This window comes from Ceratotherium simum, chromosome 40 (genome assembly GCF_057802395.1).
Source record: "Ceratotherium simum simum isolate JZ-2026a chromosome 40, ASM5780239v1, whole genome shotgun sequence".
Classification (NCBI taxonomy): Eukaryota; Metazoa; Chordata; class Mammalia; order Perissodactyla; family Rhinocerotidae; genus Ceratotherium; species Ceratotherium simum.
The window spans coordinates 15803714-15821339 of NC_141939.1; the positions used below are offsets into that span (position 1 = coordinate 15803714).

A 17626-nucleotide genomic window follows, 5' to 3' on the forward strand; every position below is an offset into this window, starting at 1 on the left:
CAAATATTCATACATTTCATCGTAGCAAGAGGACCGCGTGAACTAGTAAGGTTAACGTTGGCGCCTCCGGACACCCCAGTGGGGTGGGGGAGGTAGCCTCACAGGCCTTCCGTGTGCCGGGCCCGTAAGGGTTTCCTGGTCAGGCCACATCTCACCGGCCGGCCTGGGCCTGAGACCCAGATCCAGGGTCTTCCCTTTCTGAAATGCTCTGAGGCTAGGAGGAGTGAAGGTTGTTGATCCTTCACCTTCGTGCCAGCTTTTTTTTTTTTTTTTTAAGATTGGTCCTGAGCTAACATCTGTTGCCAATCTTCGTCCTTTTTTCCCCTTTTTTCTCCCCAAAACCCCAGTAGATAGTTGTATGTCATAGTTGTACATCCTTCTAGTTGCTGTATGTGGGACACCGCCTCAGCATGGCTTGATGAGCAGTGTGTAGGTCTGCGCCCAGGATCTGAACCGGCGAACCCCACGCTGCTGTAGTAGAGCACGAACTTAACTGCTACACCATCGGGTTGGCCCCTTGTGCCAGCTTTATCAATAGCCAGGCTGACATAATTTAAGGAAAATCCAGTTTGTTCCCAGTATGGTGTGAGATGAAGAGAAATTATGGGGTGGATCTTAAAGCAATAAAGAAGGTAAACACATCTTTCTTGGAAGCTTAACACTGAGCTAATAAAGTAAGCTCAACTTACTTGATGCTCCTGGGAACCCACACCAGTAACCTTCTGAAACCATAGAGCCAGCGACATTGTCACTGTGCAGTGAAGGGAACACAGGACAGGACGATGTAACTCTGAATGTCATTAAATGACACAGCCCAACCTTATTCTCTCAGAAATCATCTCTCTTCTCAAAGTAAGGCTTAAAGGACAAAACATGTAAATTCTTTGGAGCAATAAAATACGCTATTTTTTGGAATTTAGCCAACCAGAAGACAACCCATTAGAAGTGCTCCAGAAAGCATCTTCTCGAGTGTGAAAAGTCGAGATAAGAGTTAACGCAGCAGGGGCCATATTTTCTCCTGAGTCACTGCTGATGGGCCGGGGGGGCAGGGGTTAGATGTCTACTCGCTCACCCGATTACTCTTTAGGGAAGGTGACCTGCATGTTCCCACGCTGATGCCAATCCAGGTGTACACGCGCCAGGAGGAATTGCTGAGCCCTTGCAGGAAACGCTGAATGTGATGTAAATCACCCTGAGTGTTGTTGAGTGTGGTCCATTTGTTAGCACACCCGCTAACAAAACAGGACCCGTCTCTGCTCTCAGTTGTCAGGGAAGCAGTGCATCTGGCTGGGAAGGCCGTGGGGCTGTGCAGGAGGCTCTGATGTGATGGAGGCTGGGAGGATCGGAAAGGCTCCTCAAAGAGGTCCATCCCGCAATGAGCAGCAAAGTAACACTCAGGTAGGAAAACAAAGAAGGGCGCCATTTGAAGCAGGAGGAAAGGAATAGTCAGACCAGCAGAAGTGGGAGAAAGTGCGTTCTTACTCAACCAGCTGCAAGCAATTCAGTACAGACAGAGCCAACAGAGGTCTGGTTGAGGCAGAGCACGGGAGGCAGGCAGACCTGGGTTTGAATTCTGGGGCTGGCATCATGGCTGTCGCCTCGGTTTCTTCCTCTGTAAAGTGGCGCTTCCCTCCGAGGACATTGTGTAAGGACCATCCAGCACGGCTTGCCTAGTAATCAGTACATTTAGCTATTTTTATTCTTTTGTTAGAGAATAAGAATATTACTTGAGTACTCAATGCGTAAGAGTCAAAAAAGTAAATAGAAATTGTTACCAAAGATCTAGGGCATGAATTCTCTCTTAAAGGCAGTGGGGACCCACCGAGGATTTTAAGCCAGAGGGACGACACTTTATCAAATATCACCAGGCACAGCAGGAGGAAGAGTTGGCATGGAGCAGCCTGAGGCCAGGAGCCACTAGAAGGGTGTTGCTGTGCCCAGGTGACAGGTAGCAATGGGCCCGGACCCAGTGAATGGGGTTGCAGAATTGGGATAAAATAATGAGATATTTAGGGGGCAGAATAGTTATGACTTGGGGATGGGCTGGATGGAAGTGTTCAGGGAGAGCAAGAAACCAAGTCCAGTTTCCAGGTTTCTGGAACCAGTTGACTGGGAGAATGACAATGGCATCCCCTGACCTAGAAGAGACCAGAAAGGGACAGGTTTACGGGGGAAGATAATGACATGTGGCTTTGAGAGGTGCCATGGGTGTTGGTCACACTGTGGCCCGCTGGCTGACTTGGGACAGCCTCCCTACGTGGGGCTCACATCCCATGTGTGAATCTTGCCTCCCCATGGTAGAAGGCAGACCCTCCTCCTCCAGCCTGCCTTATAGGTACCATGTAGACTTGTGACCTAGACTCTGGGGACAGATCCTCCTGCATATGACTTCCATTCAGAAGACAAAACATGAGAGGCCATGTGGATCCCTTTTGCGGGTGAAGGTGGTGGTGAAAACATCCACCTTTACAGGGGAAGCAGAGTGGACTTCTGGGGTCCAGTGCCCAATGCTCAGTGGGTGCAAGGTGGACTTTGGGGTCCCATGCCCAGTCATTAGTGGGTGCAGGGTAAACTTCTGGTGCCCAGTGTCTGGCGTCATGCTGGGTAGTGTCCGTGTCCAGCTGTGGTGGGATCTGCACCAAGGAACCCTCACGGGTGGGCTTGGCACTGCCGTGGCTGCAGAGCCTCCAAGACTGCCTCTGCCATCCCAGAGACTCTGTAAGCACCTAATAGTCTCTCATATATATCTTTTTCATTTAAGTTAGCCAAGAGTGAGTTCTGTGTCTTTTCAGCTTTGGCCTGCAGGGTCCTGGGGAGGACCGAGCTGTCTTTGCCTGAAAGAGCTCTGTAGCAGCATCACCTGGTGCCGGACCTCTGGCCCCAGCCACCACCTTCTTCTTAGCCGTGCTTCTGGCGTGGTGCGAGTTCACCTGATGGTGCTTCTTGGCAGACTGTCTCTAGGGACACAGCGTTGTAGTAGCCAAGTGATCCAGTGAGCCCACAGCAGAGCTTCCTGGTGTGCACGACTTGGTCAGAAGTACACCAAGATACCGATCTCCTTGGCCTTTAGAAGCTAACGTCCCAAACCAGGTCCCTTCTGGTTATAAACATCTCACTCACTTACCCCAGCATGCCACACAGATGTTTCTTTGTGCACCACGACATGGAAAGTTTGGGCAGCCCTGCTCCTCGCTGAGAGTGAACATCACAGCACGGCAGCCCTGGGTTATCTGCACAAAATGCCAGTAAAATGGCATTTCCTTCCTAGCCACTTTCTCAATTCAAAGAAGAAAATGAGACCTGCCAGTCATTTCTCCCTCCATGAAATAACAAGCAGAATCAAAAGAAATCGGCATGGCTAGCAGCAGTACAGCATTGCGTCTCAGTCATCAATCACCATAGTAACCACTGTGGTGTGACAAGCATTCTCTTCCATCAGTTTAATTTTACATATTGGAAGCGTGAGGCACAGGATGGTTAAAACGGCTTCCCCAGTGCATTCCAACTTAATGCTGTCCCCACACTATTGCTGTCACAACCAGGTTAAAGAATGGCTCCTACAGCGTCATATCAGTAAGTTAAATGCCACCGAGTTCCCACAGCATTTTCCACTTCACTCTGCATTTCAAGAGAGAAAAAACACTGCTGACAGTACAAGTAATGGATTGTTCACTGCGATGATTGCCCATTTCAGCAGACCCGAACCCAGGCGGTTGAGAGGCGTTTCATCAGTGTTCTCATCTCGAGCCAAAGGCAGGCAGTTTCACAAAGGTTTAATTGCATTGCCCATAACGTCCAATATGATTTGTCCTACTTGATTAATAGAACTCCTTTTTCCAAGGGCAGATCTCTCCCTGTAAAGTGCCGTTGTCCACACAGCCTCATATCAGTGCTTAGCAGGGGCAAGAGCCCTGTATGGCCATTTATTCATCAGCAAAAAAGCACTGCAAGAGAGCTAGATACACACAAGGCAGTCTGCTATGATCTGGGAATACAGAGAAGAACCAGATAGACCCCATTTGTACCCCCAATTAGAGATAAGGATAAGAAAACCAATTCTTAAAATAGAGTTTGGAAAGCACTGTGGTGGAGGCATCTGTAGGGTACTAGAGCATGGAGGAGAGAGATCTTGTTCAGATTGGGGAGGAAAGTAGCAGAGGGATAGGGAGGGGTTTATGGAGAGTTTTCAAGAGGAGGTGATTTGCCTTGATACTTCAAGGACAAATAGGAACTATCTTAGCAGACAAAGCAGAGAGAGAGTTCCATCAGAGGGACCAGCAAGGGCAAAGGCATGCAGTGAGAAAGACCATAGCCCCTATTTGGGTAAGATTATTTAGTTTGATATGACTGAGACAAAAGGTATGGAAGGAGAAGTATAGTGTCTTGATGACAATTTCTCCGCTGAGGCAACATTTCCTTTTAGATCTCAAAGATGGTAGAGCTTAGCATGCAGCGGGGGTGAGGTGAGAGTGCAAACGTGAAAAGCCGAGGCTGCAGAGGACTGGTGCATCTGAGGACTGAAATAAGGCCAATGTGGAAGAACGAGACAGCAAGAGGATGCGGGCCTTGAGGTAGAGCTGCAAAGGCAAGCGGGGCAGGTCATGAAGGTTCTGTTGGATCACGTCAAGGAATTTCAGAGTTTATCTCAAGGGCGATGGAGACATCAGAGGCTTTTAAATAATAGATACAATCATGTTTTTGTATCTAAAAGGTAAAGCTAGACTTCTGCTCAGATAAAGTAATGAGCACAGGATTTACCCTCCCACTGGAAACAACTGAAAAACAACAGACAAATATATAAAACAACAGTTTGCAAGGCAGTAGATATTTAAAAACCAAGGACAGTGATCTGTGAGAGCTGGGAAACAAAGAGGCAGGCCCAGCGCGCTGCCTGGAGAGAAGTTCTGGGCTGTGGCATGGAGAAGGAAACCCCAGAGATGCAGAGCATCCCTCCTGAGTGGTACACTGAGAACTAGTCAGCATGTGCCTGTGAGGAAACTACTCAAAGCCAGGAAAGAATGAAAGAAATGATCAGTGCTGTCAGTGCTGTCACGCTAGGCATGCAAAGGAACAGGAAAATATGACCAACAATGAAGAGATAAATCAATCAAAACTGACCCAGCACTGACACAGATATTAGAACTAGCAGACAGAGACATTAAAACCCGTATTATAGTTGCATTCCTTGTGCTTAGAATGTTAAGTAAGGACATGGAGATATTTAAAAGACCCAAATCAAACTTCTAGAAATAAAAACTACGGTGCATGAGACCAAGAATATACTTGATGGAATTAATGGTGGATTAGATGTTGCTGAAGAAAATATTAGTGAACTTGAAGATATAGTAATAGAAACTATGAAAAATGAAATACAGAGATAAAAGAGAGCTTTAAAAAATGAACAGAGCATCAGTGAGCAATGGGACAACTTCAAGTGGCTTAATATACGTGTGATTAGAGTCCCCAAAGTAGAGGAGAAAGAAGTGAGAGAGAAAAATTATTTGAAGAAATAATGACCAAAATTGTTCTAAATTTGATGAAAACTGCAGACTCACAGATCAATGACAGTTGGTGAACCCCAAGCACAAGAAACATGGAGAAAACTACACCAAGGCAAAATCTGATCAAATTGTTCAAAATCTGTGATAAAGAAAATCTTAAAAGCATTCTACTTTATATAGAACATAAAGTAGGAAAAAAATAACAATGACAGATTTCTTGTCAGGAACACTTCAAGTCAGAAGACAGGGGAGAACTGAAAGAAATAAATCTGTCAAGTTAGGACTCTACAGCCAGCACAACTATCTTTCAAAAAGGAAAGCAAAATAAAGAATTATTCAGGCATTGTAAAGCTAAAAGTTTTCATCATTAATAGACCCACACTATGATAAGTGTTAAAGTTCTTTAGGAAGAAATAAAATGGTACCAGATGGAAATGTGGGTCTTTACAAAGGGATGAAGTGCACTAGAAATAGTAACTACATAGGTAAATATATAAAATTTTTTCTTATTATTTAGATATCTTTAAATTATAACTGACTATATAAACAAAAATAAAAGCAACACAGTTTGGAATTAAAATATATATAAAACTAAAGTGTATAATAGCAAATGCACAAAGGTTGGGAGGGGAAAAATGGAAGTACATACTGTATACTATATTGTAAGGTACTGTAATATATTCTTATACTATATGTGAAGAGTTATGGGATCATTTGTAGGTAGACTATGATAAATTAAAGATGTAAGCAACCACTAAATATGAAAATGAAGAGTTACAGCAAATAAGCTAACAGAGGAAATAAAGTGGAATCACAAAACTTCCAATTAATCCAAAAGAAGGCATAAAAAGAGGGGAAAGGATACAAAGAATACATGGGTCAAATAGAAAACATGTGGTAAAATGTAAATTTAAGGCTGGACATATAAATCATCACGTTAAATGTAAATCGTATTAATAACCCCAAATAGAATGCAGAAATTGTCAGTTATTAAAAACAAGAAAAAGACAAGACTGAACCATATGCTGTGAACAGGAAACAGATTTTAATATTAAAGTATATATAAAGTATATAAAAATGAAAATAAGTTAAAAGTATAAGGCTGGAACAAGATATACAGTTGATTCTCATTATTCACAGTAGTTATGTTCTATAAAGTTTCCATGAACGCTGAATTAGTGAATATGGAACTATTGCTCAGTGAAATAGGTGCACGTGTGTGTGTGTGTGTATCTCACATAGATTATAATCTTAAATACTAGAAACAACTCATCCTGGTAGATTCTTTTTTTTTATTTTAAAAAAGAGAAAATGAGGTTCATAAGTATTAAGTGACTTGCCTGAGGCCACTCCACTAACCAGTGATAAAATCAGGATTCAAACCCGCCCAGCTGGCCCCGGAGCTGGAGCTTCTTGCACTGCACTGCCCTGCCCTCTCCCAGCTCTGGCCCTGGGCACCTCTGCATGAGCTGGCACAAGAAAGCAGAGTGTCGTCTTATTGTACTTCAGCTGGGAACATATGCCTCAGTGACTCAAATTTTTAGCTAATCTGCGCATGTCTGAGAATGACCACAAAGGCACTGTAAGTACTGATTTTGGGTTACAAATCAATTTTAGCTAGTAGGTAAATTTGCAAATATGGAATCTGTGAATAATGAGGATAGACTGTACCACGCTTACTAATCAAAAGAAATCTGTAGTGGTTGTATTAATCACAGACAGAGTAGAATTCAGAACAAAGAATATTATTATTAATAAAAAAGGCAATTTCATAATGATTAAGGGGGTCAGTTCATCAAGAGGACTAAATATTTATGCCTTGAATAACAGAGCTTCAAAGTATATAAGCAGTTATTGATAGAGTTACAAGGAGAGATAGATACACAAATCCACAATTGTAGTCAGAGATTTTAATGCTTTTCTCTATAACTTAGAGAGCAAGTAGACAGAATATTGCTAAGAATATAGAACATTAGAACAATACTATAACCAACTTGACTTAATTGACGTTTTTGGAGTACTTCACCCAACAAGAGCAAATTACATGTTCTTTTCACATGCAAACAGAACATTTACGCAAGAGAGACCATATTCTGGGTCATAATATATAAATCTCAATAAATTTTAAAGGATTCAGGTCACACAGACTACATTAGAGTTGAATTAGAAATTAATAACACAAAAGTATCCCCAAATATTTAAAAACTAAATGGTACACTTTGAAATAATCCATGGATCAAAGAAGAAAGCAAAAGTAATATTATAAAGCATTTTGGACTAAATGAAAATGAAAACACCGCATTTCAAAGTTTGTAGGATGCCACTTAAGCAGTACTTAAGGGGAAATTTATAGCACTAAACATCTATATTACAAAAAAAAAGAAAGATCTCAAATCAATTACCTCAGTTTCACTTTGAGAAACTAGAATAGAAAGAACAAAGGAGCCACAAAGGAAGTAGGAAAAATCAGTGCAGAAATCAGTGGAATAGAAAGCAGAAAGACAATAGAGAAGATCAATGAGACCAAAATTTGGTTCATTGAAAAAAATCAATAATAAAATTGATAAACCTCTAGCCAGAGGGATAAAGAGTAAAGAGAGAATGCAAAACTTTTCAATACCAGTGATAATAGAAGTGACGTCACTTCAGATGCTACAGGATAATAAGGGATTATTATGAAAAATCTTATGCCAATAAACTCAACAAATTAGATAAAATGGATAAATTTCTTGAAATATACAAATTTATAAACTTCAGAAGAAGTAAATAACCTGAATAGGCCTACATCCCTTAGATAAATTGAGTTACTTAAAAACCTTTCACAAAGAAAACTCCAGGCCTAAGTGGCTTCATTGGTGAATTATACCTAATGGTTAAGGAAGAAATTATAACAATTCTATGGAAACTTTTCCAGAAAATTGAAAAGAAGGGAGAATATTGTCTCACTCTCTCTATAAGACCAGCATTACCCTCATACCAAAACCAGACAAAGACATTAAAAAGAAAATAAAACTACAGACTGATATCACTCATAAACATAAATGTAAAAATTCTAAACAAAATTTTAGCAAATCAAATACAGCAATAAATCAAAAGGATAATACATCATGACCAAGTAGAGTTTATCCCAGGAATTCCGGGTCTGATTAACATTTGACAATCAAGATAATTCACTGTATTAACAAACTAAAAAATGAAAATAATATGATCAGTTCAATAGATGTGAAAAAAATTTTTGACAAAATTCAACATACATTCCTGATAAAAATTCTCAGAAAATGAGAAAATAGAAGTGAACTTCTTCAACCTGATAAAGGGCATCTGTGAAAACCCACAGCTAACATCAGACTTAATGGTCAAAGACTGAAAGCTTACCCCCTGAGATCAGGATCAAGACAAGGGTGTCCACTCTTGCCACTTCTGTTCAATATTGTACTGTAAGTTCTAGCCAGAGCAGTTAGTTAAGAAAAAGAAATAAAAAGCATGCAGATTGGAGGTGAGGGAGTAAAACTATCTCTATTTGTAGATGACGTGATCTTGTATATAGAAAACCCTAAGGAATCCACGCACACACACACACACAAAGCTTTTTTTAGAGCTAGTAAATGAGTTCAGCAAGGTTGCAAGATACAATATCAATATGCAAAAATCAATTGTATTTTTACATATTAGCAGTGAATAATTGGAAATTGACATTTTTTAAAAAGATGCCAATTTTAATAGCATCAAAAAATATAAATGACTTAGGAATAAGTCTAACCAAAGATGAGGAAGACCTGCACACTGAAAACTAAACAAAATATTGCTAGGAGAATTGAAGAAGACTTAAATAAGTAGATGGTTATACTTTTTTCATGAGTGATAAGACAATATTGTTAAGGTGTTTATTCTCTGAAAATTGACCTATAGATTCAATAGAATACCAATGAAGATCCCACCCAACTTTTTTGTAGAAATTGACATCTGGTTCTCAAATTCACATAGCATGCAAAGGACCTAGAATAGCCAAAAACAACCTTGAAAAGAACAACAAAGTTGGAAGGCTAACACTGATTTCAAGACATGTTATAAAGCTACAGTAATCAAGTCAGTGTGATACTGGTGTCAAGATAAACAACTAGATTAACAGATACTTTTTCTGAACACAGAAAAGTATCCATTAAATTTGGTGACAGGTGGAGTCATAGTTGATCTTGTCCAGATAATATTTGATAGAATGAGGGGATGAGACACCATGTTTCAGTAGACCAAGAGGTGAGTGAAGAATTCCTGGACAGTATGGAAGAGTGAGCTTATGTAGAAATCCCCTACTTTCTCTGTCCTCAACACAGAGAGGTTTGTTTTTAAATTTTTTAAACATCAACTCTATGGATCTAAACAAAATGGAACACACAATAGCAAGTGGGGTTGAAGTGCTGGCCTACCAGGCTCCAGGATCAAAAGCAGGTGGTATTGGCTGACTTTCAACTCCTGCAGGAGGATATGGACAGGAAGACCCTGGTGAGTGTCACGTGCACTGGTTCAAAGAGCTGCAGCCTCTTCCTGGGGAATGGTCAGTGCTGAGCCACTGCCTGGGTCTTGGAGGGAATAGAGAGTCCCACCTGGGCACAGAGCTGAGTTTGGCTCTGGCCTGAGGACTAGATCTGCACCGTCCCTGCAGGACCGGAGCTCAAACCGTCCTCCTACACCTGGTTCTAAGAGGAGGTCCCAGAGAGCCATGCAGAAGCAGTGATAGAACTGCCAGACCCGGAGAGGTGAGCAAGGAGAGGAAACCACAGCAGTAAGACACTTACACCCAAGATGAGCTTGCACACTAAAATCTCAGAGCACAGGGGGAGAACTAACACATAAAAGAGAGCAATAAAGTGAAGAAATGGGAGAGAAATGAGAGAGATCTGAAAAAGCCTTTGCTGTCAGTATATTTAAGATCTCTAAGAGGAAGAAGAAAGAATAACACCCACCACCCCCTAAGAAAAGAAAGAAAATCAGGGTCTTATGAAGAAAAAAATAACAGATAGATAGCTATGAGTCAGAAACCGCTGGATATAAAAAAGAACCAACTTGAAGTTTTGGAAAGAGAAAAATATATTTATTTAAATACAGATCCTCCATGGGTGACATAAACTCTATACTGGACACAGTTGAGGATGGAATTAGTGACACTGGAAAGCCATACAAAGGAATTTATCCAGAACACAGAGCCAAGATGAAAACTGCAAGGAAAGCAAATATAGGTCATACAGAGAAATGAGTGAAAAGAAAGAGCCAGTGTAGACACTTTCAAGAATATTAAGCAGAAAGAAAAGCAAGAAAAGCAGGTACTAGCTAGAGGAACACAGGGTAGAGGAGGAGGCCTGTTGTTTACCTGGGAGAGACTTGACTTGGTTAGTAAACCATGGAGGAAAGCCAATAGAGGAGTTGAATGCAGGAGAGAAGGGGATGAGCCAGGGGAAAGGATTGAGATGAAGGTGAAGGGGTTAACTGGTGAGATCCTATATCCTGCAGACCGGAGGGAGGGTGGGTCTGGATGTGGGTGAGTTGAGAGAGAGGTTGGCCTGAAGTTGTGGGAGTTGCCAGTGTTCATTTCATCCATGAAGTGGGAAGTGATAGACTTGGGAATAAGGAAGGGACAAAATTGATGATAAAGTAAGTCATTTATTCATTTAACTACTCATTATAAAGCACCCACTGGGTGCCAGGAAAGTTTCTAGGTCCTGGAGATAGAACAGTGGACTGAGTGAGGGCTCATGGGATCAGGGACCAGAGTTACTGAAGCATGCTGAAGGTTTACAGAGGAGAGGAAAGGGGGACCAGAGACTGGGCAGTCATAGCGTTTTCTCACACAGCCTGCATCTGTCAAGAAGATTCTTTGGCATTGCTAACTAGTAGGATCACTAGCGGGTTGTAGGCTAGGTCAGCACAAGGTTGGGTGACACAGGGTGGGTGAAATGGAGGATCACACCTACTGAAGGCCACTGGAACCCCAAATTCTTCCACCAGCCAGTGCCAGGAGTCATGCTTCTCTTTCTCCTGGGTATGTCTTTCTTCCCCGGTCGTTCAGTTCTGTGAAGTCTGCAGAGATGTTGTAGCTGATGTTCTCTTTCCTCAAAGACTGGTTCATTCATTCAAAAAGTTTATGAAGCACTCGCTACATGGCGAGCACTGTTCCTGCTGTTTGGAATTTGTTAGTGAATTACACAGCAGCTGTTCCCGCACCTGCCCCCCACCCCCACCAGAGCTCACCCTGTGGGGTGGGGACACAGACATGAACAATCGATACATAACACACAGACCACTAAAGGAGATGAGTGCCTTGGGAGAAAAGGAAAGTGAGAGCAGGCCAGGGGGGCTGAGCCCCCCAAAGGCGGGTGGCTTGCTCGGGGGTTGGTTAGGGCAGGCCTCTCTGAGAATGCAGCTGAGCTGACTGGAGGCAGCCCGGGTCCTGCCGGGCAGCTCTCTGGGGGAAGAGCAGTCCGCGACAGACTGTCCGGCCCCAAGTCCCTGAGGTGAGAGCACCTGCATGTGTGAGCGCAGCCAGGGCCAGAGTGGGTGAGGGGAGAGGTTAGGAGATGACATCAGAGAGCTTGCGTGGCAGACAGGCTTAGAACTTTCGGGAACACACTCTTTTGCGTCCAGTTTAGCAGAGTGATGTGGCAGTCACGTGGAAGCTGGCCAGAGGTGGGGGTGAGCTGGGTGGGGCCCGCAGGAGGAACCTGGAGCAGCCCTGCAGACTGAGTTCTGGGCCCGAGTGTGACTGCCCTTCCCTAGCTGAGCCGTCACTTCCATTCCAGGGGCCGGTGGGTTGGGGTGAAGGAGAGTGCAGACAGCAGGGAAGAGGGAGATAAATGGCCCATCTGAGTCACGAGTCGCCTCGGGGTGATTAAATGACCCCACTGGCTTCATCTATCTGCAGAATGGACCTGGTCTTCCTTTTGAAATGTGGAGCCACATTGAGTGAGGATCCAAACCCCTCCCAAACCCTGAATAGTTTTTTAAATATCTTTCTTTTTTTTTTTTTTGGTGAGGAAGATCAGGCCTGAGCTAACATCCATGCTAATCCTCGTCTTTTTGCTGGGGAAGACCGGCTCTGAGCTAACATCCATTGCCTAATCCTCCTCCTTTTTTTCCCCCAAAGCCCCAGTAGATAGTTGTACGTCATAGTTGCACATCCTTCTAGTTGCTGTATGTGGGACGCGGCCTGAGCATGGCCGGAGAAGTGGTGCGTCGGTGCGCGCCCGGGATCCGAACCCGGGCCGCCAGCAGCGGAGCGCGCGCACTTAACCGCTAAGCCACGGGGCCGGCCCCTGAATAGTTTTTTTAAAACCATAAATCAGCCTTTATATATTTCACCTCCTGGAAACAAGGACACAGCCTGAGTCTCAGAGAACCCACGATCACATAATTAGATCTCAAAGCTCTTCCCACAGCCTGCCAAAAGGAAGGAGGCCTAGCTCGCAGGTGGAGGGAGTTACTTCACTGCCTGGGAGAAGCTGTTAGGATTTATGACTACATTATCTATTCAAGGCGTATTTGGGGGCTGAGGTATTGTTTTATTGCATGAACTTTTTGTGTCTTGCTGAAGCCACGAATTCTGGTGGTAGAAAATAGCAACAGCGTGATGTAATTTTCCTCTGACGTAACAATGCGAACATGGCTGTATCTGGGTTGCCTGGTGTGGATCGGACACGGTGTGAAGTGCTGTCTGCTGCCCCCACCTGTGTCTCTCCTTTTGGGTCAGAGCAGCCCAGGCTGCGAGTCACTGTCCCTCCCGTGTGGCTCATCCTCTCCCCCTATTTTTTTCATCTGTAATTAGTAAGGAGACAGTTCTTCAAAATTTCTAACACAAGGTATGGCAGGATTAATTTTAATATGGCGCTGTTTAGAGAGAACTTTATCTTTTCAAATGGCCGAGTTTTACAAGTGTTGTGCCTTTAGACTCCTGACGTCCTCAGGGAGCGTTTTTGCAGGGCAAGAGGGCGGGTTCAGAGTTGTGAGGCTCCTGCTCAATAAATCCAGAAACTCTGTCCCTTCACGTGCAAGCAGGACAACGCCCGCAGGCAGATCGCAGTGGGAGCAGCGCTGGGCTTCACCCCGAGGCTGCAGTGGGGAGAAAGGCCCCTGCTTTCTTCCTGTGATGGATCGTCCCCAGCTAAAGCAGGCTCACACGCTCGGCCCTGGCTCAGCCGCATCAGGTACCAAGAGTGAGAAGCAAGGACTGGGTGGGCCATCACAGTTCTGGAGTCAAAACTGACCAGAGTTGAGCTGTAGAAAATGATCACCTTACAGGCAGTGGGGTCTAATAATTCAGGGCATCTGGAGGCTTCTTCAAGATTCTTTCACGGGCTTTACTTTTATGAACATTCCAACAAAGGTGTTTTTAAAAATCTTCTGAGTGTGTTAGTTCATCACAGCAGAGAAAACCAGTTCAAAGACTTCACGGAGCACTGAGAACGTGCCCGCACTCACTGCCAGCTTGGAGAAGGCATTTTGGCTGCTCCTGAGGGAGGGCTGTTTTGTGTGGTGGCAGGGCTTTGGGAAGAAAGGAATGCCTTTTCAGGACTGCTCGGCTTTAGTCTCTCGCCCTGTGAAGTGTGGCCGGTCTGGAGAGACTTCAGAGCCAGGCTGTGGGCACTAGGAGGACGAGGCCGAGGAAAGAGTCCGTTGCAATTGCACTGCAGGTTGCAAACTAACCTTTCAACCCTCTCTCTCTCACCCCCTGCTCCAGCTGCCCACTCGTCAGCTCAGGCTCAGGACCGACCGACGGCCACAGTGTCACCCCTGCGCACACAGAACTCTCCGTCCCACCTGCCCGCCGCCAGCCTCAGGCCCCACTCTGTGGTGTCCCCACAGCACATCCACCAGCCCCAGATGCAGACGGTCCTCGGGGCCCAGTGCCCCCGGCCAGCCATCCCCCTCACGTCAGCAGCATCGGCCATCACACCTCCCAACGTCACTGCTGCCAACATCAACGGGGAGGCTGGAGTGGGGCCCGTCGGTGGCCTGTCAACATCTGGCCCTGCCAACATGGGACACAAACCAGACGAGAAGAAAAGTGAAAAGGTAAGTGGCCCGTCCTGGGCGAGCCCTGGCCCTGGCGCCGCTGGTTACTGTAACTCTTTGGCACCAGATCCCAAAGACGTTTTGTACAATTAAGACTTGAATGTGGGCACCGAGGCCCTGCCCTCAGAGGCACCAGGCACGCGGCAGAGATCGGGGGTCAAACCAGCACAGCCGCTGGTCCTGGATGTGGAATTCAAGCGGGTCTCAGGTCAGGTAGGGCTGACAGGGGCCCAGCTGCATTTTCATGGAAATCAGAAAACCGGTATCTCCTGCCCAAGACACTCTAGTGCCGTCCATTGGAAAATCATTGTAATACACTCATTTTGTCAAAAGAAGATACTTACTGCCATGTGCCAGGATATTATAATAATAAGTACACAAATCTGCTTATATGCAGTGTGAACAGCACCCCTCCCTTCAATGTATCCTCCTGGTGCAGTCCACAACCTGCCCAACCACCTGAGACAGGCCGCTCTCTGAGGAGAAGCGAGAGGAGGATGGCGCCAGATGGTTTCCTTCACTTCCTGTGAAGGAAAGTGGGCTTGTTTCACAAAAGAAATCTGAGTCCAGTGTACTTGCCTCAGTTGCCACCCACCTACACATTGGATTAGCCAGGATTCAATCCAGATTTCTAAATCAGTGCTGTCCAATAAAACTATAGTTCAAGCCATGTATCTAATTTAAAATTTTCCAGTAGCCACGTTTTTAAAAAGTTAAGATAGTTTAAAAATAAAATTAAGAGATAAAATTCATTTTAATGGCATAATCTAGTAAACCCAATATCCAAAATATTATAATTTCTACATGTAATCTATGTAAAAAATGTGTTGATGAGATGTCTCCCCTTTTGTCATATTCAGTCTGACAGCAGTGTGGAGTCCCATGAGACATCCTCAGGGCTCAGGGGCCTGTGCGCTGTCCTCGGCTACACTGGGCAGTGTGGGCCAAGACCTTCAGCAGGGAACCCCTCTCTTTATCGGCCATGCTGTATGAACGGTTGATGCTCATTCTCTCTTAGCTTTACTACATTTTGTGGATCTTTTAAAACCTTTCTATATAAAGCCAGTCTTGAGTAGAGCATGCTAGCCAGGGTTTGGATAGGACCCTCAATACTAGATGCAGTATTCAAAGTGAGGACAGCCTCTCTTGTTCCTTGGGGACAATACCAAAACCAGCATTGCCAATTCAGGCCATCACCCTAGGATCCCCTGGAGGCATGCCCACCCAATCACTACCCCGTGATCTGCAGGAGCCCAGGTCCCTCACACCCCGTGCTCCGCAGGAGCCCATGTCCCTCACAGAGATGCACACCCAGCCTCCTCAGGGCCTCCGGATCCATGCTCAGGCCTTCTCACCACCCGTCTCGTCTGGTCCAGAGGAATGTTATTCCCAGCTCACTGGTATGGAAGAGGCCTCTGTCACAGCCACTACTGCTGCACTCTCAGCCAGCAAAGCTCATCTCCTTGAGACCAGTGGGGCACCTGGGCATGACATGAGATGGCTGCTCTGCACGTTGTGTCCATGCCTGCTTGAAAATCACAAAGTCTTGATCTGCTCCTTGCCACCTTACAGCCTTGTTAGGAGACGAGCTGGGTCTCGTCAGGAGGCAGAGGTGGGGTTTGGGCCCACCCTCTTACTTGGACATCCTTCCTGGAAGACAGATCACCTAGGCCTCCGAGCTGCTAAGAAAAAAACAGGGGGATGGGCTTGGAGAGAGAAGAGCTGTGTTAGCTCTATAAACATTTCTGGTTCTTTGCCAAAAAACTCCCTCTGTCTTTGTGGAACAGACAGGGCTGGCTTCAACAGGGCTGCTGCTGAGCAGAGTCAGGCTGGCAGGACTCTACATGGGGAGCGATACTGGTCACTGTCTCTGCCCTCACATGTGTGTCGCTAACGACACCAGCGCTGGGCGGCTCTCAACATCTGCCTGGTAGACGCTTAGCAGGTATTTTGCTTTCACTCAAGGCTTACACTCTGCTAACAGTTCTCTTCCCTCAGCAAGGAACAGCTGAGTCCAGTGGACCCCCGAAAGGTCCCCCTTGGTGAAAGGTACCTGGAAGGAAGCCCTACTCCCAGACGGAAAGCAGCAGATGTGTCAGCTTCGCTCTGACCTCTCCCCAAGTCGGGCCTGGCGGTGGACACACACAGTCCAAACCAGCCTGTACCCACACTGCTCTCGCACGGGGAGCCGTCCGTGCTGTGGTCCCAGGGAGGAAGTGAAGTGGACTTCGTGGGATGGAGTCAGCATGTGTCCATAGGTACAGCAGCCATCGTCAGTGTCAAAGCCCAGAAGAGAAGTGTATCTCCTTCCACATGTTACGTGTGGTTTTCCTTTCTCACCTCTCAAACAAAGCAAAATACAAAGCACTACTCTGAAAAAGCACCTGTTAATGTTCCCCTCTGTATCCCCAGTTGAAGTTTTCCTCCTTTGGAGTAAGGTGCGGAGCGTCCACAGTTGCCGTTTCTAGGAGAGGAGCAGACGCTGGCTGCTGGGGTGAACTGGGTGCTGGGCTCCGAGCCTGCAGTGCTCTGGCAGGACCCTGCTGCCTCCCCTTGCCCCCACCATGACCACAGCTCAACACATTTGACCAACTTTGAGAACAGAGCTATCGGCTTCAAATCTGTTTCTGGGTAACCCCATCGTAGATGTGCACATGTCTGATTACAGTGAAAGGATTTTTTAAAGTAATTGGCAGTATTCTCTGGGCTGTTGCTGTTATTGAATTTTCCTCGAGGAAAGACAGTGCGCTCCCCCGTCCACAGAGACAGGGACCTCAGCGTCTGCCGGTTTTCATGGTGCCGAGCTCTGCTGAAATGTGCACGAGAGAGAGCCGTAACTGATGGGGCCCCCGGCGCCGAGGTAGGCTAGGGGTGGCTCTCTCTCAGGAGCCTGGGAGATTTATGCCCCAGCGTCCCTTCTCCCCTGGAGAAGGAAGAGGCCCAACCCAGCTTGTGCGTCAGCCGCAGTGGTGGTGACCCTGGGAGGCTGGTCCTCTTCTGCTGGCCTGTGGGATTGGGCCTTTCCGCCCTGCTCCAGGCAGGCCCCGCCTCTTGGCCCTGCGTGA

The 17626-nt window shown here is 45.6% G+C and overlaps 1 protein-coding gene across 3 annotated transcripts in view; it reads left to right on the forward strand.

Moving 5' to 3' along the window:
• Positions 1–17626, forward strand: part of SH3RF3 (SH3 domain containing ring finger 3) — a 384655-nt gene that overhangs the window by 305910 nt on the left and 61119 nt on the right. For all 3 annotated transcript variants that reach the window (XR_015550333.1, XM_087426348.1, XM_087426349.1), the window contains one exon: positions 14227–14561. Coding sequence is in view for 2 of the 3 variants with exons in the window: in XM_087426348.1 (XP_087282474.1) it covers positions 14227–14561 (335 nt within the window). In the remaining variant the exon portion in view is untranslated. The remainder of the gene's footprint in view (positions 1–14226; positions 14562–17626) is intronic.